The following is a 25,450-nucleotide window of genomic DNA, read 5'->3' as shown; positions in this document are numbered from 1 at the left end:
CTATAAGATCTTTGACGTTGGTAGTCTAGGGGTCTTTTCTATCTGCTTTTTCGAACTATCTTTTCACTTCTCACTTTTTCCCTCTCTTGTTCTCTTTTCTTTTCTCTCATTTTCAGGTTAAAAGGTTAAAATTGAAGCTGTACAATAATTGTATAATTTTAGATGCCGAATGTTTTATCCTTGTACAATTGCTTTTAATAAAAATAATAATAATAATTTTATTTTTTTAAATTAAAATTTTGGGATTGGCAATCATTTTGTCAGATCAAAAGTTCTAATCCGTGGGGACATATCCAGTATGCTTATTTGCTCAATTGCTATCCAATTTCCATGCACAATCTCTTCACTCACAGCAAAACTTCACTGTATCTGGTCACTATCCTCTCTGCCCGCCTCCCACCTAGATCCCTCATCTATGGAGCACAAAGTTAAAATTCCTGCCATGCTTCAATTCTTTAATGATTCCACCACGATATTGAACCTCCTCCAGCCTCAATTTCCATCACTACCACCACAAAATAAATATCAGCCCTTTTCCTTCAACCACTCACTAGGTTTTCTAATAACTTGGCTGCAATTCTGTGGAAATTTCTTGCTAAGCAGATGTTTTTTCCATTTTCTCCACCTCCCTTATTAAACATACTGTTTCTGATTTAGTCAAAATTCAATAAACTCCATTCCTGCTTGATTTGGACATTTTAAACCATCTCTGAAAACATATTTACACCAGCCCCTATTCAAAAACCAGTGATCTGGAACTTAAACTTTCTCTTTGGCTCTTCAGTATCAATCCACAGTCACAATAAAAAAGGAGAAAATATATCAATAATCAAACTATGAATCCTGTTTAAAAAAACAAATATGCATTCATCTGACTGGCCAGCAGGTTATTTTTTTAACTTTACCATCTCAAAAAATGACTGATTCTTTACAGCCTCATCAGTGAGTAATAGTAAATGATTCATTCATGGGATGCCATCCACTCTATGGTCTTTGCATCTGACTGTATTCTTATCCCTCCAAACAAAGAAAAGCAGACTTGCACCAGGAGACGCAGAATAATAATCAAAAAGATGAAGCTGGGCAATCTCATGACAGACAAAGAAAAACTGCGGCACATTATCTGTGTCTGAAAGTATCTGATTCAAAGACCAATGAATAAACTGATCTATCTGGTACCACAGTGCAACTCAGAAAACACCCACTCCATTTATTTTAAAAAAAGCAATAAACATATACAGGTTTATTTATTTGATCAAATGTGTGCTCATATTCAACCAGTATTCATCACAAAGAAAATCTAGGAGCAACCTTCTTCTAGAATGTTAATAATTCACTTGAAGATACATTGATCTTATTTAAAAAGACTGGAAATGTCAGACGCGAGTTCCTAAGATTAGGGAACAGAACACATGACTGCTCCCTGTCGACTGTTTGATATTCTACTTATGTTTATTTTTGTTGTCATTTGAACGTTATTTTCTTCTACACTGTACTCCCTGAACATTTAGCACATCACCATACACTGGTAGTTAACCATACCTTTTCCGCTGTGTATTAATTCAAAAAAGGGGGCAAAACCCCCTCCTCCCTCCTTCCCCACAAAAATATATAAATAATTGAAGAACAATGCCAGATATCAATAGCTCAGTAGCTAAATTTCTTCAGATTCCTTTAAGGTATTTATTGAACCCTCTGATCCCCAAATGAGATCAGATGCAATAGGTTTAAGGCGTAATTGAAATGTGCACAGATTAGTATAAATTATTCATTGTAAATTACTGTACTAAAATTATACCACATCCACTTTGCCAAGCACAGTATTGCCTGATAGAAACCACAGTTGCAGGCATATAGTGGTCTTAAAACATTAGATTGAAAAAGCTGTACCACAATTCAGGTAAATATATTCTACTCACATATTTATTTAAACATAACCACAATCTATGGCAGATATTTGTAGAACCTTCATCCTGAATCATAAAATCCATGGATTAAACCCATTGGATTTATGCTCTGATTTCTGGGTTTGTCTGCAGTTCATTGTTAATGGGCATTACCCCCCTCCCCTCATTGCATTGTCCACAGATCCCTCTCAATAGATCAGGGATACTATCATATTGATTAGGATAAAGACATCTAATCATGAAAGCTGCTGTCACATTCATCTGCTTAATCATATTGTAAAGCCTTCAATTACTTCATACTATTTCTCAAAATGATTCATTTGAAGATATGAAAATACCAGTTAAGTTTGGTATCCTGAACTTACCAAACACATCACATTTTAACACATCTTCTCAGGCTTCATCCAGAAATTGCAAATAACAATTTTGATGCCCAGAGTAATTGCTGAGAACAGTGACTCACGCAAGAAAACATGCACTGTTCTCCACCCAAAACTTGGTAAGTTGCTGTCTTTTATTTTCCATGATTCTGTTGGTGCTTGTGTGTAGTAGTTACTTATCAGGAGTACGAGTTGTTTTGATCTGCTGGCCTGGAGCACATATTCCAATCGGTTGAGCTCCTGTAGGACTGCCAGCATTTGTCAATAGTGATGGAAAATGTTGGGACTACTGCATGAACATAGATGTCCCACACTTACTGGTTGGGCACTGCCAGACAAGGAGTCCAACTAAGAACAAGACCTTGCTGGGATTCCCCACTCCATTTACATTTTGGAATCCGCCTTGGATTTTGCACCAAGGCTCATCTTAGATGGTGCTGAATCCTAGAGTCAACCAAGTTCCTTGTGAACTGTTTTGAGACTAACTCGAAATAAGTAATAAAAACACAACATAAAACAGTTCCAAAATCAAAGTGTTTAAGAAGGAACTGCAGATGCTGGAAAATCGAAGGTACACAAAAAAGCTGGAGTAACTCAGCGGGTGCAGTAGTCTGAAGAAGGGTTTCGGCCCGAAACGTTGCCTATTTCCTTCGCTCCATAGATGCTGCTGCACCCGCTGAGTTTCTCCAGCTTTTTTGTGTACCTTCCAAAATCATAGATTGGGGATTCAAGTTATATATCTCCTCCCACCCTCCCTCTCTCTTCCCACCACCCTCAACCAATCTGAAAACTGCGCAACTCAAGTTTATTTTGCATACATTTAAATTTGCATGCAATTGCAACATCCTAACTGACTGTGCGAGAGAGAAAAACTACTACCATCATTACACAGGAAGTTATTGTGTCAGAATAAGTCATATCACAAATCCTGCGTGACATAACAAATTCTGCTTGCATTACATCTTGGACATACTTATCCTATAAACAGAATCATTTATTTAAAAATAATTAATTTTAAATAATAGGACAACTGAAGTCAAAAGATAATTCAGAGACCAAAATAGGAACTACTTGATGGATAGAATGGTAGTCTATGATACCACCAGTGGGCACTGCACAATGGCTGCCTCGCCAACGGTCTGTCTTTGTCTTTGTCATTCTTAGTGTTTTTAGTTTGTTGTAAAATGAATGTTTTATAGTTTATCTTTAGTATTTTGTATTTGTATGGGAGGTTTATAATCTCTTTCCTCGACGGAGTTGCAACTTTCTCCGTGTCGTATCTCCGTCTGCAATGCGGCCTAACATCGTGGAGTTGATGGCTTCCTGTTTGAGACTTCTAGAACTCCAAAACCGCGGAGCCTGCTGACTTTAATATCTTGGAGCGATCGATCCCTTTGCCAGGGGTCGGCCTTTGGTGCTCCAACCAGCGGGAGCTGCGGACTTTAACATCGTGAAGCTCGCGCGCGGTCCCTGGTTAGGGACCGATTTCGGGAACTCCAAGCCGCAGGGGTTTCGACCGTCCCGATATGGGAGCTTAGACCCCCCCCCCCCCCCACCGACATGGTAGCTCGAACGCCGGCAGCGGGTGGTTCGACTCCCCCGACCGTGGGAGGAAAGGAGGAAAGAAGATAAGACTTTATTGCCTTCCATCACAGTGGGGAATGTGGAGGAGCTGCTGTGGTGGATGTTTATGTCAGATTTTTATGCAGTTTTGTGTCTTGTTGCTATTTTGGTATGACTGTATGGTAAATCAAATTCCTCGTATGTTGCAAAACATACTTGGCTAATAACTTACGATTATGATTCTATTATTTATATTATGCATTGTCCTCACAGCAGACCAAATCCGGATGGTACGAATACTTGAAATGTAATCTTTCCAGAAATCTATATATCTACTTTACATTTTCAATACTATGTTTGTACTCTACATTCTTTATCCTTTGACAGTTTATTCTGATCACATCTACTGATTTCCTCCTTTTGGCAAAGAGATATGCAGACAGCAGTTTCCTACACACCTAAGAGATGATGAGAGAGACTGTAGGATTCTGCTGGGTTGTAAACATAAAGAGCTATTTCTACCAATCCCCAGCAATGGCCTGAACATGTCATGCCTGCCCAGATGCAGCCCTAAACCCCATTTCTCAGCACCCTTATTGCAATATATACAATACCCTCAGAGTCAGGTCTTGCACATGGCTTTCGAGGTTCACTCTACATCAAATCACAGTGAAACGATCACTTTAACAATAGGAACAGACATAAATTGCTGGAGTAACTCAGCAGGCCAGGCAGCATCTCTGGAGAACAAGGGTAGGTGACGTTTCGAGTCGGGATCCTTCTTTGGGCTATTTAACAATGTCGTTTCAACGTTAACAATATAGTTCTTGCAGGAGCGGCAGCAGAGAACAGTGCTTCTACCAGGGTCTTGGCACAATAGAACTGCCAATAACTCATCTCGCTTTTCATGCACCATCCCATAATGATCTCTTTTAGTGCCAATTCCATTAGCATTCCAGTTCCAGGGTACACAAACTGAATACTAAGAGAGTCGAGGCCTCAGAGTATTCTTTGAAAGTGATATCAGAATTTTAGAAAATCCTCCAATGCAAATACAACTGAACTGGAGAAAACATTGTCCAAACTAACACAATTTTGGTATCTAATGCCAATATTCCGTTTTATGTTAGTATACAAATACCTGTAGTGCTAAAAATATCACCACTATTTTTGACAAATAGAGGCTTACTTCGTTCATTTCATAGTTTAAATATAGAACCCTTCCCAAAAACAGATCAGATCTTTCTCGTCAACGCCCTTGTTTTCTTTTGCAAAAATTAAAAAAATACACCAAGATCAAAAACAGATGAGCATGGAACTATATTAAACAACAATTGAAAGAGAAAAGCAAATTATTTTTTGTCATCGTGTGGAAGGAATTACTGTTTTATTGTCAATAGTTTGGACTTGGAATGATGAAGGAAAATACATTTAACAAGATTAAAATTGAGAAATCATATTATTTTTCAGCTAAGTCTTGACATTCTAATCTAGGGAATCCAGTGGAGTTGCTATGAGCCATGTGTTTAGTGAAAGTAGTCATCTGTCCTTAAATTCTGCTTACAACAGCAATTTTCTCCAGAGCTCCAAATATTGCTGACATCCAATCCCTGCTTCGAAGAGTCCATCCATTACAAACAAGTGTCTCCAACCACCTCACACAATAGAAATAAATCAAAGTTGTGAATGTGGCTGAAGAAGAGTCTCGACCCGAAATGTCACCTGTTCCTTCTCTCCAGAGATGCTGCCTGTCCCAGCTTTTTGTGCCTATCTTCGGTTTAAATCAGCATCTGCAGTTTCTTCCTACACACTTTTATACAAGTCAAAGTTTTTCTTTGTTCTTTCCATTTCCCAAAAGCTGAATGTGGGGGAAAAAATAAAATATGCACCAATATTTTGACCATACTTGTGACATTCACGGTGCACCTATCGTATTAATAAGAGATCAACCATCATTTGTGTCATATTTCTTCAGAATAGAGTTGAGGAAGAAATTAGACACAAGTATCCCCTTGTTCCCACCAAAATAATATAAAAATATGTACAATTAAAGATGGCAAGTTTTTAAATATGTAGCTTATTCATGGTCACATAGTTTTTTTAAAAAGAGGTGACAAAGAGGTTTCCGAGGGCAGAGCGGTAGAGATGTTTTCTTCATGGATTTTAGCAAGATCTTGGTGGATAGCCTGGAAGGTTAATCACATGGCATCTAGGGCAAGCGAGGCAACTGGAATCAAAACTGGCTTGGTGGAAGGAGTGAGGGTAGAGGGTTGTTATTCAGATTGAAACCAGTCACCAGTGGTGTGCTGCACAGATCAGTGCTGGGACAACGATTGTTTGTCATCTACCCTAAAATTAGTGGTGAAGAAGTTTATAATAGAATCTAGATGAACTAGGGAAGTGGTCCAAGGAATGGCAGTTGGAATTTAATTTGGACAAATGCGAGGTATTGCTCTTGGCAAGATAAACCAGGGTTTAGAGGAATATGGGGCTAATGCACGCAAATGGGAACACAGCTCGGATGGACATCTTGGTATGCATGGACAGGTTGGGCCAAAGGGCTTGTTCCATGCTGTATAACCCTAAGACTATCATGAAATTGACATTCTGGATTTATTTGACTGTTAAGTAATTGTTTGAAGCAAACTAGTTACATTTTTCTGATCATTTAAGTTGCAGTTACGATAAGCACCACAGCCTTTACTTGCAATATTGGATGCAATTTCACTGTACCTTAATTGGTACAGGTGACAATAAACTGACCTTGAAACCTTAACCTTGAAAAGTTAAGTAAAAAGTACATTTCCGTATCCCTTCCCTGGTGCAACTCACTCATTTTATTACATTAGGCTTACCAAAGGCAAAATATGGGGAAACAATGCAGGCTTGCTGGTAATGCAACATTTTTTGTTTAGACACAAAATGCTGGAGCAACTCAGCAGGACAGGCAGCATCTCTGGAGAGAAGGAATAGGTGATGTTTCAGGTCGAGACCCTTCTGAAAACATCACTTATTCCTTCTCTCCAGAAATGCGCCTGTCCAGCAGAGTTACTCCAGCATTTGTTTTCCTTCGATTTAAACAAGCATCTGCAGTTCTTTCCTACACAATTTTTTATTTAGAGTTAGGCCAAGAATCGACACACATTCCAGGATTCACTCTAGATAAAACCCCGGAATGGTCGCAACAAAAAATATAAATTTTATCCAACTAAAAGCCCATTTGTATAGAGCAGCCAGGGACAGCGGGTTTAAGGCTAATATCAGTTCATGCCAAAGTCGCATTTGGGAAAGAATACTGAACAATGACAAATCTTGAGATTTTAAATATGCATTAAAATTACCAATTAAGAAACATCCATATTCAACAAAAGAAAATAATAATTGAGATTTGTGGTGAGTTACAACTCCTCAATTGTGTGAGGTTAATTTGTTATTATGCTTGTACATTCTGGTCATTATATAAATCTTAAACAATGCACAGATTTTTTAATTTGAAAGCTAAACCGGTTTCCGAGATTATGTATCCTTTTTATTTTTCCACAAAACACCTACTTGGTAAGAACCAAATAATTATTGCCACAACTTTAAGGCTTACAGTGTGTGTTTCTCCACAAGTACAAATAGCAAATGTGGTTATTCTTAAAGTTAGGAATTTTAGAAAAAAAATAATTTCCTTTAAAAAGAAATCACAACACAAAATTGGCAAAAATTCTATTTCATTTTGCATTAATTGAAGCAGTCATTGGTATTTTAATTATAAACTACACCTCTAGGACTGTAACATTTTCTTCTATTTGTAAGTTTAATAAAGCAGAACTGTTTTGTTCTAACTTTCAAAAAATAATATTTTTAATCAGGAATGATTTTGAAGTTTATCATACGAAATAATTATAGAATTTAATCATAGAATTCTAAAGAATAGAGGCAGTTAGTTATTTGGCCCACTATACTCCTTTTTTTGTTTTAATTTCTCCGATTGCCTCGTTCTCTCTCTTTCGGCTCTGCTAATTATTTCCTTTTCCAAGTCTGTTTAATTCTTTCACAATTCACAAGTCACAATTCTTTCACCACTTCTCCGGCAATGCATTTCAGATATTTCTCATCTCCACATTTGTTCTACTAATTCTCTTAAATGTATTTCCTCTAGTTACTAATGGAAAAATGTGTCCTTGATTACTATTCAACTTGTTTTAAGAAGCCACCAAATCTTATTTCTTATCGTATAAGAAAGATAAAGTATATTTTATAGTCCTACAAGCATTAAACAAATATTACACGTGAAGTTCCAAAGGCTTTTCTTTCATGACATTGCCAAGTCATAAAAAAAATCTCATGATAATTAATGCACAGCAGATGAGTAACTGAGTGCACAGCAGCCACAAGTTCTTCAGCCACTCATTAACTATTAATAAATTTTAGTGGAATTTATTAATTTTAATAAATCAATTATCCTTTTAATCTATGAATATATTTCAGTGACGTATTTACTCACTTTCTAATTCTCCATAACACTTTAAAAGTCAACCCTTTTGCTAAACCAAAATCAAAGGAAAAAGTTGCATATTTCATTACCTAATTATATAGCTATATTCTCTTGAAAACTCAGAAAAGGTCCATAAATCAAACGATCCTTCCCAGTAAAAGGAAAGTATGCAACAAGAGACTAACAAATCCAGACCAAGTACTAAAAAGGAAAAGCAAAACAAAGTAGCTTACAAATCCTATTTAACCAAGTACATTTTTATACATACATTATTATATATAAAAATACAGAAATTATACTTTCAAAAAGCAAATAAATGATATCCTTATCTTACCCACTTGCCAGAAAATTATTTGCAAAATATGTCCATGAACTTCATCAATATATTACAAGAGCAAACCTTATAACTGTCATTCACGGTCCTCAATTATGAAGTGAAGACAAGTCATTCCAAATTTCTCTCTCCACAGATTCTGCTTTAACTGGCCAGTATTTCCACTACTTTCTGCTTTCATAGATTTGAGCAACTACAGTTTCTGGCGTTTTTTATTTTGTGATGAGCTTAAGATGCAGTAGCAAAATTAGGCCATTCGGCCCATCAAGGCTGCTCCACAAGGCTGTTCCACATGGTTGATCTATTTTTCCTATCTCAACCCCATAAATTCATAAATCATCGGAACAGAATTAGGCCAGTCAATCAATGGAGTCTCCTCCACCATTCAATCGTGGCGGAATTACCTTTCTCTCTCAACCACATTCTCCTGCCTTCTTCTTCTTATGTACATGTTCGAGTTACAATCGCATAAGGTAGTGAGTAAAATAATAGAAAATCTTATCTTGTCTCAGAAGTGATCAACCACGAACAAAGAAAAAAAACAAGTCACGGCGATACCATTACTCACTTCTGGTAGACTTTCCAGTCAGATATTAATCCAGGAGCGTTTAGTCAAAGTGAACTTTGACACTACGTTGGGTCAGTTGGTTTTCACAGTCAACAAGCCTGTCTCTTACCCAGAGATTTCAGATTTGACAACTCACCTGGAACATTATTCGAGGCGCACAGACTTTTGTCAGAAAACAGATTTATATTGGAGTTTATCAATTATTCAAACCACTGAAGAATTTGGCTAGTTTCCCTCCCTCCCCCGAGTTGTCACAGGAGGATCCTTGCAGAAGTGTCGGGCTGCAAACCGTCTGACAGTTCACAGGGAGGCCCGATTAAATGACCGTTTGAGGAGACATTTTAACCACCAAATAATCCCAATCCCGTGATTATGACGCACGCCGCCGTACCGTGCCGTGCCACCGTAGGCACAGTATTTATTTTTAAAATACGATTGCCGACCATTTGTTTTGCGTTACCTCAGAGTTAGCGCCTTCTTCGGTGGGGGGGTGGATGCCCGGGGAGCGGCTCAGTCTTTCATTTGGCCCTACACGACCATCCGCGATGCGCACGACTCGTCCTGACTGAGGGGAGGGGGCGGGGCAAATCCGCGCCGGAAGGGGTTTGCCGGGACGGTGACCGCGAATGACAGGCGAGCTACACAATCAGTGACTAGATTCGCCCCAATTGATAGGTGGGACGACCAATCATTTGGAGTGAATGTGATAGAAGGCGGGACCACGGGTTGATCTCGACCAATCAAACACGGGTGTGGTCAATAGAGCGATGGCCGGTTGCGATGAGACGTTCTCTGATTGGTCTCTCGCGCTGCCACTCACCGCGGCGGTGGGCGGGCTGAGCTAGACTTCCGGCTGTCCGCTGAGGGGTTGGGCTTGAGCCTCGGCAGAAAAAAAGGAAGGGGGTTTTTTTTTTGCGGTTGTTGCAGGCTTTTTTTTGCTTTGGTGGAAGGTGGTTAAATTGACGCTAACATGGGAACTAGAGATGATGAGTACGATTACCTGTTTAAAGGTAAGTGAATGAATGGATTTTAAAATATACGGACTGTTTTACTCGCAATTAGAGGTAGGCCTCGGGCTTTGAGCCTTCAATTTGGGCAAAAGGTACCAAAAAGCTCCTTCATAGTGGACGACTTTTTAAATTTCTCAGTGGGGGTTGTTAACTTGCCATCAGAAAGGAATGAGGAACTGCTGGCAGCAGGATCTGTAACCTAGAGAAAAGATCCCTCTCCAACCAAAAAGTCGAAGTCTGCAACAAATAATGAACTATTGGCAGCTGATTTATCATCTGCAGATGTAATCCAGTTTTGACTTCATTGCAGTTTAATTACGGAATAACATTGTGTGGAATTAATGTGCACTTTTTTTTTTACAAATTAAGATGTTATTTTCTGTGGGTGTAAGACTTGGAAATGGTTTCATGTATCTTCTGCGTAAGTATGGATTTGTAACTTTTTTCATCATGCACTCATTACACGACTCCCTGCCCCGCACTCTGTGGCTATATGACGTTGAAGTAGGAATTCTGTAAAACATGATGGTGGTGTGAACTCTGGGAAAACTTATCAGCTACGTGAGGACGAAGTATTATAATTCAGATGAATGTAAGGCTGCAACTGTCACTTGGCAAATGTAGCATGAAATACTCTGTCCTGTTACAGGATCAAGACAGTTTTTTCAAAATGCAACATTGATGCCAATAAGCGAGTTTGGTATTCCGACTGCGCATGCCCAGGTCATAGGTCACTCGCTATAAACATTCTCGGCAGCTGTGGTGCTGCGTTGTGTGCAGGCCTGCGTTTCGACCAAAGATGGTTTCGTCTGTGGTCAGGGACGTGCCCGGGTCTCCGGCGCTGCGGGCGCTGTTGAGTTGCTGCTGAGCCGTCCCCATCCTCTCCCGGGTGTCCCGGCAGGGCAGTGGTGGCCCCAGATTTGCAGATGACGCGGGGGGGGGGGGGGGGAAGAGACGCTGGCTCCAACTCTGCTCTGCCTGTCCAGCTGGGGCACAGGCCTGGAGCGGTGGCGGCCCAGGACTTGCAGCCAGCGCTGGGATGAGGCGCTGGCTCCAGCTGTCGATTGGCCCGGCGTGGAAGGAGGAGTTGAGCTGGGGTTGGCGCTTCTCCGAGCTGGCTATGGGCCTGAGAATTTATACACAGTTTATACAGTCAGCGCTTTGTTCGCTTTTTCTTTATAACGAGTGACCTTTGACAAATCCCATGATTCCTTGCGTTTTTCGGAATACCGAACTCGCTTATACATGAAGCATGCAAGATGACATCAGTTGACTTCCATGTAACTGATTTGTTTTTTGCTTGTTATTTCAAAATTTCTTTTTCAGCTTTTTTTCTGTTTTACTACATCACCTTTCTCTTTACTTTGCACCCTAACAAAAATCAACTCTTTTTGTATGTGTGTTCTTTCTCGTGGCCTTGCGTCCTCAATTGGGATAGAAATGGTTTAACTCTCTGACAATTTAAAATCTGATCTCTATTTTGATATCTTGCATTTATGTTAAGTAGGTTCAGTGTTTTAAATATGCCAAAAATAATGTTTTGCCATTTTAACTAAGACTTTTAACTATTACTAGACCGAGTGGGACCCGGTGGGTGGGGGCGCAGCATCACACAGGTGGACTGGTCCCTGAACGCGGCGTCGGCGCTCACCCCCAACGTAAGAGTTGTGCTTGAGAACCAAATGCATCTCTGAAGGCAAGCTATTCTAGTATAGTTACATTACAGGTTTCCTCCCACACTCCAATGACGTACGGGTTTGTAGGTTAATTTTCTTTGGAAAAATTGTAAATAGTCCCAAGTGTAGGGTAGTTCTAGTGTATGGGGTGATCGCAGGTCAGCAACGACTTGGTTGGCTGAAGTGCCTATTTCCACTTGTATCTCTAAAGTCTAATGTTGAATATCTCAAACACCACAACCTGTTTTTATGCGAGCCATTTCTGACACCAGTGCATTTTCATGATATTCTCTTGAGAAAAGGCAATTTGGAATTCCTGACATAGTTGTGCTTGGCAGTATGAGTTTCCAGTTACACGAGGATCCTTGATAGTTTTGCAAACTTTGTAACCATTTTTTATGCTATCAATTTGAAGTCCACCTATTGGAATTTGGCATCCCACATTCAAGCACATTTACAGGTTGAGTGGAACAGCATGAACTAGTAATATTTTCCTTGTCAAATATATACTTGTATTGTTTTCATTCATACCATCCCAGCATCTTCATTTTTGAAAACAGCTTTCAACATTCTTACCAGCCAAGTCCTTGCAGTGCTTTCATGATCCAAATCCTGCTCCCCAATCGGACACCAAAGTAGGTTAAATCTGGAATCCAAAAATAGATCGTGTAAACCAAGAACTATTCATTTTATTTGGGTTTTTCAACACTTCAAAGGATTTCCCTTACACAATTTAAAATGTTTCATTTTTCTTTTAATATGTAGGATCATACAGTATTGCAGTAAAAAGCCATTCTCCAACATATTCGTATTTCATAATCAGAATCACACTTTATTCGCCAAGTATGTTTTGCAATATACGAAGAATTTCATTGGCCGGGTCAGTCATACAATTAAAAGAAACCGATCACTCAAAAACACATTTTAACATGAACATCCACCACAGTGACTCCTACACATTCCTCACTGTGATGGAAGGCGAAATAAAGTTCAAATCCTTCCCTTAGTTCTTCCTCGGTCGTGGGCCTCGAGCCCCCGTTGCCGGGGCGATATTGACTGCCATAGCCGGCGGCGTTCGGGCCCTCCGCGTCGAGGCGATCAAGCTCCCGCATCGGGGGGATGTCAGCTCCCCTGTGCTGGACGATCGAACCTCGGGTTGGGGCTGGTCGAACCTTCTGCGATGTTGGAACTCCCGACTCGGCCTTTCTCGAGATTGCGAGCCCTTGGTGGTCGTGGTGGGAGCGATCCCAGACAAGGGGTCCGCTCCGATGTTAAGTCCACTCCCCGCGGTGGGGCTCACGACAGTCCAAGGTGGCTTCCTGCTCCAGCGATGGTAGGCCGCAGACCTCGGAGAATGTGATCCGAAAATTGATCACATCTCCGGGAAGGTAGGAACCTAAAAAAAAAGTTCCCCTCGATCCCCTCCCCCCTCCACCCACATAAAACAAAACTTTTAACAAACTAAAAAATAACAAAAAGAGAGAAAAAACGAACAGACTGCTGGCAGGACAGCCATCTACCCGGTGCCCCTGGTGGTCTTTTGATGAAGATTGGTTGAAGTAATGAGCTGACACCAATATTCACTACAGAACTGAGGGGATAAATACTAGTTTTATTTGACCAATTTAAAATGTGCTGTAACATCAATAAGAGCACTTAAAAATTGAGATGCTGAGCTTGTTGATACATTTCACGCTTTTTAAAATACTGGGAAAAGAACAAAGAAATTGGTGCAGGTACTTTGTTTCAGTATAGATTTAGAAAGGAGGAAAATGACATTGTATTTAATTTGTTGTGGTGGAACCGATCTTTCAGTTGCTATTTTCTCCTGAGGATATGGAGTTGACAAAGGAAAGTAATGCTGAGGAAAATAATCTGCCGTGATCTTGAATGCTGGTGCTCTGGGGATTAGACCAATTCCTGCTATTTCATATTTTCTTATAACCAAGAAAATACTTGGAATTTCTGCAGCGACAAATCTGCTTTAGATGTGACACTTGTTAAAAATATAGTGGACTAACTGATTCAAAACAGACTGGGCTCATATGATGTGTGCAGATAAAGTCCCGGCCCTGACAGAGTTTCTCCAGCATTTTTGTCTACCTTTGATTTTTCCAGCATCTGCAGTTCTTTCTTAAACACTTGTCATAATAGTATGATTTTGTGCTGTGCTAAAACCAGTATGTAGTTTTGATTATAAATATACACTAAATATTGATCAGTAAAACTTCATTATTGAAATCATATTTAACTTCAAATGTGGAGGCATTTCTAGCAAACTATACAGATTAGACTAGTAATTGTAAACTTTGCATAACTTTAGGTTTTCTGCTGCATTATATGTTTATTTTTATTAAGTGCACATTAATTTTTGCCACAATCCAGACTATTGCAGGCTATATCCTGTTTTCCTTGTTCTGAATACATCAATGACCTCATCAGTATTGTGCTGGACTACATTTTCATACCCCATTCAAAAATGACTTCAGTCATAGTCATACAGCACTGAAATAGGCCCTTTGGCCCATGGCGACCAAGAATTCCCCACTTACTCTAAACTTTTCCTATTCATGTACCTGTCCAAATGTCTTTTAAATGTTGTTATAGTACCTGCCTCAAACAGCTCCTCTGGCAGCTCGTTGTATATACTGTACCTACCACCCTCTGTGGAAAAAGTTGCAAATGTTGAATGTTAATTTGTAAAGCATTTCATATTTCAATTTTTGAGGATGTGGAATAAACAAAGATCCATACTATTAATTAAAACTAGTTATGTATAAGATTGTTCTGCAGAGATATTTTCCTACCTTTGGCCTCGGGTGAAGTTCAGACAGACAGAAGGGTGGCTAATGTACTGTTATTTAAGAAGGGCAGCAACAATAAGCCAGGGTACTACAGCCCTGTGAGCCTTATCAGTCAATTGGTTTCAAATTTTGGCTTGGAGGAAGGAGTGGAGGGGGTATTTGTCTGATTGGCAGGTTGTTTTCTGATTGGCCTGTTACCAGCTGTTTGCTATATACATTAATAATCTATACCCGTGGCATAGTGTGGTAAAGAAAGTGTATGGTATACTTGCCTTCATTGGTCAGGGCATTGAGTATAAGGTGTCAGGCTTTGGAGAGGGTGCAGAAGAGGCTTATCAGAATGATGCCTGGTTTCAGGAGAGGCTGGACAGACTTGGATTGTTTTATCTGGAGCACTAGTGTTTGAGGGGAGACCTTCAAGAAATGTATAAAAATGAGAAGCATTGATATTGTTGACTTTTACAATCTTTTTAGACGTAGACATAGAAAATAGATGGAGGAGGAAGCCATTTGGCCCTTCGAGGCAGCACCGCCATTCATTATGATCATGGCTGATCGACCCCAATCAATAACCCGTGCCTCCCTTCTCCCCATATCCCTTGATTCCACTAGCCCTTGGAGCTCCATCTAACTCTCTCTTAAATCCATCCAGTGATTTGGCCTCCACTGCCCTCTGTGGCAGGGAATCCCACAAATTCACAATTCTCTGGGTGAAAAAGTTTTTTCTCACCTCGGTCTTAAATGGCCTCCCCTTTATTCTAAGACTGTGGCCCCTGGTTCTGGGCCACAGTTCCCAACATTGGGAACATTTTTAATGCATCTAGCTTGTCCAGTCCTTTTATAATTTTATATGTTTCTATAAGATATCCCCTCATCCTTCTAAACTCCAGTGAATACAAGCCTAGTCTTTTCAATCTTTCCTCATATGACAGTCCCGCCATCTCAGGGATCAATCTCGTGAACCTACGCTGCACTACCTCAATCACAAGAGTGGTGAGTCAGTGGACAGTGTGGTGAAAACATTTGGTACAATTCATTGAGAAGGGTGACACAAACTGCTGGAGTAACTCAGTGGGACAGGCAGCATCTCTGGATAGAAGGAATGCGTGACGTTTAGACTTCAGTCTGAAGAAGGGTCTCGACCCGAAACGTCACCCATTCCTTCTATTCAGAGATGCTGCCTGTCCCGCTGAGTTATTCCAGCATGTTGTGTCTATCTTCGGTTTAAACCAGCATCTGCAGTTCCTTCCTACAATCATTGGGAAGGGGATTGCGAACAAAAATGGCGACGTCAGGATGCAGCTGTACCAGTTGTTGTGGGATCACACTTGAAGTACTGTTTGCAGTTCTGGTCACCCAGCTGTAGGAAGAATGTCATTAAGTTGGAAAGGGGGCATTCACTATTCGGAGATAAGAGTATGTTCCTTGGGATTGTAGACTTAAGTATTGGGGGTAGGTTGGATAAGCACGGATATTTTTCCTTGGCGCATAGAGGCTGACTGGGTTACATTTTGAGATATACCAGATCATGAAGGGCATGGATAGATTGAAAGATCAGTATTTTTCCCAGGGTAGAGGATTCAAAAACTAGAAGGCGTGGGCTTAAGGTGAGAGTTAAGGGGGGCCGCAGGCAACCTTTTCTCTCGGATGGTGGTCCGTATTTGGAATGAGCTGCCAGAGGAATATATAGTAATGAATGCAATTATGACTTTTAATCAACATTTGTAGAGTTATGTGGATAGGAAGAGTTTCGAGGGATATGGGCCAAATCCAGGCAAGAGGTACTAGTCCAGTATGGAAAACTTGGTTGGCATGGACAAGGTGGGCTGAACGGCCTGTTTCCATGCTGTACAGACCTGGTTGTAAGAATGTTTTGATTTATGGAGACAACAGACTGCAGATGTTCTATTCTGAGCAACATCAAAACCATGGAGGAACCTGGCAGGTCAGGCAGCATCTGTGGAGGCAATCGTCTTTAAACTTCAGCAAACATTTTGGTTGGGAAGTGTGAATACATGACCGTAATGTCAGAAGCAGTGAAGATATTGCTCAGTCACTCTTGCCCTTAACTGCTTGCTTAAATGTGATTTGCAGGCTTCACCATTTTGGATTCGGGACAAATACTGAGTGAAAGAAAATTCAACATGTCAGGATGTGTAACATACTGGGACGAATAGCCTTTTCCTTACTGAATACAGCAGCTAAATGTTTAATATGCTCTCTCTCTCTCTCTTCCAGTTGTGTTGATTGGTGATTCTGGGGTTGGAAAGAGCAACCTCTTGTCAAGGTTCACACGTAATGAGTTTAATCTGGAAAGTAAAAGCACCATTGGAGTGGAGTTTGCCACCAGGAGTATCCAGGTAGATGCAAAGACAATTAAAGCACAGATCTGGGACACGGCAGGGCAGGAGCGATACCGTGCTATCACTTCAGCGTAAGCATTTCATTTCTAAATATAGCTAATTAATAGCAATTATAAAGTAACCAGACTGCATGCACATTTTAAGAACAGGTTGAGGTGTGTATAATTTTCTGGTACTGAGAAATAATGGATCAGTCAAGGTCTGACTGATATACTTGCCTCTATCAAGAATTAGTAAATGATTTTGTTAGCCACCAAATGTGTTATTTAGAAAGCTGATGGAAATACAAATCATTTGTTCAACCTCTTTTTATAGTCATTATCCACCAATTCAAACAACATTCTGATAAACCTCTTCTACACCCTCTCCAAAACCTGCACATCCTTTCCATAATGGGGTGACCAGATCTGCACTCAATGCTCCAAAGGGGGCCTAACCAAAGTTTCTTGCAGCATGACTTCCAGGCTCTTAAATTCCAAAGCGTAGTTTTACCATTTGCACCTTTGCCACTTTACTCGTGTTTTCAGGGATCTGTGGGATTGATATATAGATCCTGATATGACAGCTTTCCTCAATGACCACAATTCCTCCAGTTTTTATGTCTGCTAACTTGCTGGCCAACTCATCTACATTTACATCTAAGATATATTTGGTTCTGCAAAACATCACTGGTCTCAGACCTTTAGCCAGAATTTATTTCATCTGACATGCCAATAACATTTTATGGCCCCTTTTGGCCCTTCTAATGGTCTACTTGAGTTTTTTCCTGTTTGCTTTATTTTTCAAAGGCCTTGTCTGATTTCATATTCCTTAATCTTGCATAAGCCTTTAAATTGTTTTTGACCAAATTTAGAACCTTTGGTCATCCCCAGAATTAAGTGCAAGTTGATAGACAAATGGGAAAGGATTTGACTAACATTGCTAAAGCTGTTTTTTGCACCACGGAAAAGTTGCTTGGCGTCTGTGACTTCTCTCTTGAATATGACCTGCATCAAACCTAAGTGCAAACTTCAAGAACAGTTTCTCTTTCCTACTTTTCCATGCACCCTCCTGTGTCCATCATACCACCATCAATGAGTCTCATCAACAAGAGCTTTCTTATCATCGATGCTGACTACACATAGAATTCACCATATGCCACAGAATGCAAGGGTGCTGTCTACATCGGGTGAGCATAAATGACTGATACTATCTGGGGTGCGTGTGTGTGTGTTCTCAGGTACTACCGTGGAGCTGTAGGTGCCCTGTTGGTGTACGATATTGCCAAACATCTAACGTACGAGAATGTCGAGCGGTGGTTGAAGGAATTACGTGACCATGCTGACAACAATATTGTCATCATGCTGGTTGGGAACAAGAGCGACCTACGTCATCTCCGAGCTGTGCCCACGGATGAGGCACGGGCCTTTGCAGGTAGGTGTCAGACATGACCATAACACGCTTTGCTATTTATGTGATGTGTTTTATTTAATTCAAAGTACATTAATTATGAATTTGGGAGGATAATTTTAAGTTCATTGTAGTAGGTTAACACTGAAATACGATGCCACTTCTTGCCCAGAGGTTAAAATAATAGAATCTGGGTTCATCATCTTTGTCCAATGATGCCTACATGGATGAATGTTTTCAAGGTGAAGTAAGCTGCCGCAGCTGGGTAATGACACAGAACTGCTGAGGTTGGTTTATGCCAAAGACACAAAATGCTGGAGTAACTCAGCGGGTCAGGCAGAAGAGATGCTTGAAGAACTTACAGCGCATTCAGAAAGTATTCAGACTTTTTCCACATTTTGTTACGTTCCTGCCTTACTCTAAAATTGATTAAATTCAGTTTTTTTAAATCATCAATCTACACACAATACCCCATAATAAAAAAGCAAAAACAGGTGTTTAGAAATATCACATTTTCATAAGTATTCAGACCCTTTACTCAGCACTTTGTTGATACACCTTTGGCAGAGATTACAGCCTCAAGTCTCCTTGGGTATGACGCCACAAGCTTGGCACATCTGTATTTGGGTAATTTCTCCCATTCTTCCCTGCAGATCCTCTCAAGCTCTGTCAGGTTGGATGGGGAGCGTTGATGCACAGCTATTTTCAGGTCCCTCCAGAGATGTTCGATTGTCACGAAGCCACTCCTGCGTGTCTTGGCTGTGTGCTTAGGGTCGTTGTCCTGTTGGAAGGTGAACCTCCACCTAAGTCTGAGGTCCAGAACGCTCTGGAGCACGTTTTCATCGAGGATCCCTCTGTACTTTGCTCCGTTCATCTTTCCCTCAATCCTGACGAGTCTTCCAGTTCCTGCTGCTGAAAAACATCCCCACAACATGATGCTGCCACCGCCTTGCTTTACTGTGGGTATGGTATTGGCCAGGTGATGAGTGGTGCCTGGTTTCCTCCAGACGTGACGCTTAGCATTTAGGCCAAAGAGTTCAATCTTGGTTTAATCAGACCAGAGAATCTTGTTTCTCATGGTCTGAGAGTCCTTTAGGTGCCTTTTGGCAAACTCCAAGCGTGCTGTCATGTGCCTTTTACTGAGGAATGGCTTCCGAGTGGCCACTGTACCATAAAGGCCTGATTGATGGAGTGCTGCAGGTATATTTGTCCTTCTGGAAGGTTCTCCCATCTCCATAGAGTAACTCTGGAGCTCTGTCAGAGTGACCATCGGGTTCTTGGTCACCTCCCTGACCAAGGCCCTTCTCCCCCGATTGCTCAGTTTGACCAGGCGACCAGCTCTATGAAGAGTCCTGGTGATTCCAAAGTTCTTCCATTTAAGAATGACGGAGGCCACTATGTTCTTCCGGACCTGCAATGCTGCAGAAATTGTTTTATACCCTTCCCCAGATCTGTGTCTCGACACAATCTTGTCTTGGAGGTCTAAAGACAATTTTGAGTGTTTTAGCAAAAGGTCTGAATACTTATGTAAATGTGATATTTCAATTTTTATTTTTAACACTTGTTTTTGCTTCTTCATTCTGAAGTATTGTATGTGGATTGATGATTAAAAAAAAAAAGAATTTGATCCATTTTAAAATAAGGCTGTAACGTAACAAAATGTGGAAAAAGTGAAGGGGCCTGAATATTTTCTGAATGCACTGTACACTATGTTGCTGTGCCAATGCAGAACCAACATTTCTGGAGTTGTATTCCAGTGTCAATTTGTCTTCATGGGAGAAAGGGGGCTCAACAATCGAGACCCAATGATAGCTAATGATTTATTTTTTTTAAAGCAATATCATTGTTCAATTTCTAATGCTAATCCATTAACAATTTAGCATCTGTTTGATAGTGTAACTTAAATTTTTATGAATAGAATAATAAAGTGGCAATTAATGCACAGCCAGCTAGTGTAGTTTCAAAAAGAACCACTAATCACTGATTAGATCCCTGGGATTTATTCAGCATTTACAGAGCGCATTTACAACTTTAGGTATGATTTTTGAATCATTCAGCATTCACAATGCTGTTTTGCACAATGCACAATAGAATCTCTGATGTACAATTAAGGATTCCATTAGGATAAGGTATTTTGATTTTAAATAGTATTACAAAAATGGTTAAACACCACATTTCTATACTGTGTTGATCTAGTTGCTAGCAACATGTTAATTCAAGTTTTAAAACACCTTTTCCACACAGCATGATTGTTATAATGATTGCTCTAACCTTGGTCTCCTGAATGCCCATGATCTTTAGATATTAGTGTCAGTTTATGGTAGTCTTTTTCAAATGTAATGTCGTGCTGGTGAGTTAGGCTAGTTTATCTTGAGCTGCAGTTCAGATTAAAGTAATGCTCATCATGACATTGTCTCTGTCAGGAGCTGGCTGAAGTTAAGTGTTTGCGGGTGATATAAAACAGGGCAAGTTTATAAGTAAGGATGAGAATATTGGGCATCAAGGTGACGATTAAAAATGGGGAGAATTGGCAGATGTTCAGTGGAGATGTAAAATGTGTGGGAGGCTAGAATGGAACATTATCAGTCTGCTGTGAAACCGTTTTGAAAAGTGAAGTTATGCTTCTTCTTTGGCCCCCTTCAGTCATGGCTGATCATGGGTGTCTCCAGGGTGCTATTCCCTATATGGAGGACGCCTGTGCGTGACTTTGTTTAATGTGGGGAGAATGGTGCACAGACAGCCACCCCAGGATCCTTGACAGATCTTTTCTGCTGCAGCCTTCATCCGCCTTCCCAGCCGTTGTGCGCTCCACTAAGGTCAGCCATCATCTTCTGCCTGTTCCACCGTTGAGGTCTTGGTTGGATTGATCTTTGTCAGAGACCTCCCCCTCAACCTTACCACCATGGATGACCCTACCAGGAGCATAGCTCCAGATGGCATCGCTCTCAGGTCCACTCAAACTTCTCCACCATGTCAAGGTGGCAATCCACGGAGAAGTTATGCAGAGGCTCCTTAAATTAAAAAATCCGTTAATATGCAGCTGAAGCTATTTCAAAATGTATATGCTTTCCTAGATTTCTATCGGGTGACATAAACAGTAGTGAAAGCTGATTTCTTAAATTATTTTAAGAGACTAGGCAGTGACTTCAGAATCGGAATCATAATCAGATTTTATTCGCCAAGTATGTTTTGCAACATACGAGGAATTTCGAAATGAGGAATTGAGGTGTTATGAATGACAAAGTTGAGGACTGGCTATTATTATTATTATTATTATTAGATTGGGTACAACAAGCTGAAAGGTTTATTTAGAGAATTTTAATGAAAATCACCCAAGGATGTCCAAATTGCTGCTCCAAATCTACCATTGAAAATTCTCTGTCTGTTGGTCACAAAATAAATATTTCTTTTTTTTTTTAGAGAAGAACAATCTTTCTTTTATTGAAACATCTGCACTGGATTCAACAAATGTAGAGGAAGCATTTAAAAATATTCTTACAGGTAATATAATAAGCCTCTTTAAACCTTGGCCTGCTGTTCTTGGCAGTATCATTTTAGATTTCCATCACATTTCCACAAGCTAAAGTAAAATAAATTCAAAGTTCTCTGAGCTATACTTGTAATGGCTCAGCGTTCACTCATTAACTATAGAACAATGATAGCACTAAATGAATACAAAATATCTTGCATTTTGTCTAATTATGCAGATTTCCTGACTCTCCCTACTTTACTACAATTCACTCTTCAGTAAAAAACTTCAACTCATAGTAATTTGGTCTGTCCAAGAGTTCAAGAGAAGTATTTGTGTGTGTGTGAGTCTCTACAATACCATATCTTGCCCCCGACACGTACCCCACTCCTTTAGGTTACAAATCGTGTCCCAATTCAAACTGTATCTGCCTTCGTTTTATTCTAGTTCTAAGCACGGCTTACTGCACAATGAACCTCTGCCATGTTCTACACCAAAGAATACAAATTGTAACATTAGCCCTATAGATATAATTAATTAAAATCTACATGTATCATAAGACAATTATATTTGTGGGAAAAGCGCTTCAATAAAATGGGGCTTTGCTCACATGTGACTGAGGTTTATTCTTTGCTTTTCACAGCAATTGTATGGTAGAAAGGGCAGAGTTTTATAACTAGGGTATGTTACATGGACTCGACAGGTATACATTTCTATGCGGATCTATGTATTTAGTTGCATTTGTGTTTTCTCTAAATTTCAGCAAAGTAAATCTCTTAAGGCTTGAGATATCAAGAGCAGATTATGACTAAGAAAATAAGTACTTCAACTTTTGACTTCAACTAAATATCTTGATTATAAAGTTACCTTTTCTCTTTTTTACGCCAGAAATTTACCGCATAGTTTCACAGAAGCAGATTTCTGATCGATCGGCTCACGATGAATCGCCTGGTAACAACGTCGTAGATATCAGTGTACCACCAACAACTGATGGGCAGAAATCTAATAAACTGCAGTGTTGCCAGAATATGTGACTTGCTTAAGCTATGTCCCTCCCCAAATCCCAACTCTTTCTTGGCTGTGCATTGCAGTGTTGTAATTGCTTCTGTCTTGTCCTGTGATTGATGAAATCCTGTCCAAAAGTTATAACCGTAGAATTCACATTCCTTTTTGCAGACAGAATATCCCTTTTAATGTGACTACATTGCATGTGCATCTATTCTTTGCTTGTAATTATGAAAACATTCAAGACTATGTTGAGCAATACTTTATGTACATATTTTTTTTTAAGATAAAAGAAACACATGCCCCTTTTACATATTTCTTTTGCAAGTTTGAGCTTGCGCATATTTATGCTTCTGTCATTGAGAGTTTCGGTATCAAAAGATCCAGACATGTTCAAACTGTGGAACACTTTTTTTATAGCTATGGAGGCCTTTATATCCTGTCAAAGTATTTATATCTTCTGCTTTGAATCTTCACAAAGGAAAACTCTTTTCCTATTCCATACAACTATTGGTAACGAGATCTATTAATTATAACAAAATTGTAGTCTATCTGCTGCATCTTAATGTAGCTACACAACCTTGAGTGCTGCTTTGTCCTGATTAGTTAGTAGCGGAGTACATTAAAAACTGACATTCCTGAAGCATGTAAATATCCACAAAGCCTGTCACCAATCCCAGCTTGCATTGCCTGGTCAAGTGTGGAGAAATTAAACTTGTTGACATTGGGATTGAATGAGAAGTTTCTTGTTTGCGAAGAAAGCAGTTTCCAGTTGGATTTGGAGTTTCAAATCATGCACATCTTTCATATTTGGTTGATTTTTGGTTTGTCTTCGGTTGTATCTAAAAAGAATACTCGATTGACCATATTGATTCCCTAGCAGTGCTGTTTGCAATGGCATTGCATATTATTAAGGCGACTTCCCTTAAAGGACTACCATGGTGGTGTTTCCGGACATTAAAATGTCACCAGTGTGGTGAATGCTGGCCATTTCAATACCACCTCCCCATTGCCCCTTACCTTTATCCCCAGCCTGAGAGAAAGTTGCCTGTGACTGACACATTGGAACAAATGATTCTTACTGATTTGGAGGACACCATTACTTCCACGGCATTAATAGGCCCTGTATTCTGTTAAGTACAACCATTTTGTAAATATGTATTGTCACTTGATTGTGCATGGTTATTATGTATGTGGATAAACATGTTGCCAAACTTTTCTGTGAGTGTCTTTGTTACTGCACCATGAATTAGACTGAGTTTAAATTAATTCAAGGGCATAACTGAAGTCATTTGAGAACCTACTGCAATTCTTCATCCTGTTTTTTGAAAGAGCAGTTCTCCCAAAAAGGGCTTGTACTTGTTCAGAGTTTGAAATGCGGGTTGGAAAAATTTCCACTTAAAGCATTAACTTTGATAACCCTGGCATGCTGGTGCCAGCAAAATGCAATAAAGTGACTTGAGTATGTGCCAATATAGGGAGTACTTTTCATGTTTTGTATTGTCATGGAAACACACAACTGAGCACTTGGTGCCGATGAGTCCACAGCGATTGAAGCAATGTGCATTACACTATGGCAAACAATGGGGTTGAGGAATAAAATGTAATCTGTTCCCAACTTTGTGGCTTCCACTTTCTATGGTTAGGCCTCTGAAGGCCAGAATCTCAAAGAAATTTAATGCTTCATAGAAAATTTCGAACCAATAGTTTTCTTTTGTAGGAAGCCTGAGCGGTTTGGACACTTGTTGTCCATTAATATTTCAAGTGGTTTCAGTTCTTTTAACAAAAGCAAAATACTGCTTTAAACTATTGAATGGTGATTTTTACATTTCATAATCAGTGGGGGTAACTGAGATGGAGCTCTTCGGGATAGCCTACACAAGCTTGGAATATCTACAACCCAAAACAATAAATACAAGATCAATATGGAAATGAAAGTAGGTGAAGCAAGTCGAACAAACCTCTTGATACGCTTTAAGCACCGATTCCCTACAGTGCATCATAAATCACAAGCGTCTAACCTGGAGGCAGAACACTGCTCTACAACACTCCCCAGGTCCCACCCATTCACTGTAAAGGTCCTGTCCTGACTTCATGTTGCAACACTTCACTTATCTGAATTAAAATTCATTTGGCATTCCTCTTGCCCAGCTGATCAAGAACCCTCTTAATAACCATCTCCACTCTTAAGTTTTGTCAAGCATGTTACCTTCTTCCACTCCTAATTGGGCAGTACAGCAGTAGAGTTGCTGCCTTACAGCGCCAGGCAGAGATCCAGGATTGATACCAATTGTAGGTGCTGTTTGTACATCCCGTACCCTGCATGTGTTTTCTCAGTTGCTCTGGTTTCCTCCCATACTCCAAAGATGCAATTGGCTTAGATAGAAATTGTCCCCAGTGTGTGGCAGGATAGAATTAGTGCATGGGGATCACTGGTCGGCATGGATTGTTACTGCATAGCCTATAAATGGAACTCTAAAATTCTATATAGTACAGCCA

At 40.0% G+C, this 25,450-nt stretch overlaps 2 protein-coding genes across 5 annotated transcripts in view; one reads left to right on the top strand and one right to left on the bottom strand.

Moving 5' to 3' along the window:
• marchf2 (membrane associated ring-CH-type finger 2) overlaps positions 1-9,818 on the bottom strand; it is a 37,057-nt gene extending 27,239 nt beyond the window's left edge. The window contains exon 1 of one of the 4 annotated variants that reach the window (XM_033047110.1): positions 9,696-9,818. The gene's annotated coding sequence lies outside the window, so the exon portion shown is untranslated. Of the gene's footprint in view, positions 1-9,371; positions 9,594-9,695 lie in introns of those variants that run through there. The other 3 variants (XM_033047108.1, XM_033047109.1, XM_033047112.1) reach the window with 3 other exon arrangements.
• Positions 9,819-10,062: 244 nt separating this feature from the next.
• On the top strand, positions 10,063-24,564 carry LOC116989585 (ras-related protein Rab-11B). Its single transcript, XM_033047107.1, has 5 exons — positions 10,063-10,245; positions 16,964-17,159; positions 18,308-18,501; positions 21,898-21,978; positions 22,835-24,564. The coding sequence occupies exons 1-5, from the start codon at positions 10,206-10,208 to the stop codon at positions 22,978-22,980; spliced, it is 657 nt and encodes a 218-aa protein (XP_032902998.1). The 5' UTR covers positions 10,063-10,205; the 3' UTR covers positions 22,981-24,564.
• Positions 24,565-25,450: the final 886 nt, after the last annotated feature.

Source organism: Amblyraja radiata, chromosome 29 (assembly GCF_010909765.2).
Source record: "Amblyraja radiata isolate CabotCenter1 chromosome 29, sAmbRad1.1.pri, whole genome shotgun sequence".
Lineage (NCBI taxonomy): Eukaryota > Metazoa > Chordata > Chondrichthyes > Rajiformes > Rajidae > Amblyraja > Amblyraja radiata.
This window is presented reverse-complemented; position numbering and strand designations above follow the sequence as displayed.

Bases quoted from the DNA above. Each gene is read 5' to 3' on its own strand.
- LOC116989585 (XM_033047107.1), top strand. From the start codon at position 10,206: ATGGGAACTAGAGATGATGAGTACGATTACCTGTTTAAAG. The intron at 17,160-18,307 runs GTAAGCATTTCA...GTGTGTTCTCAG, and splicing joins TACCGTGCTATCACTTCAGC to GTACTACCGTGGAGCTGTAG. The intron at 18,502-21,897 runs GTAGGTGTCAGA...TTTTTTTTTTAG, and splicing joins TGAGGCACGGGCCTTTGCAG to AGAAGAACAATCTTTCTTTT.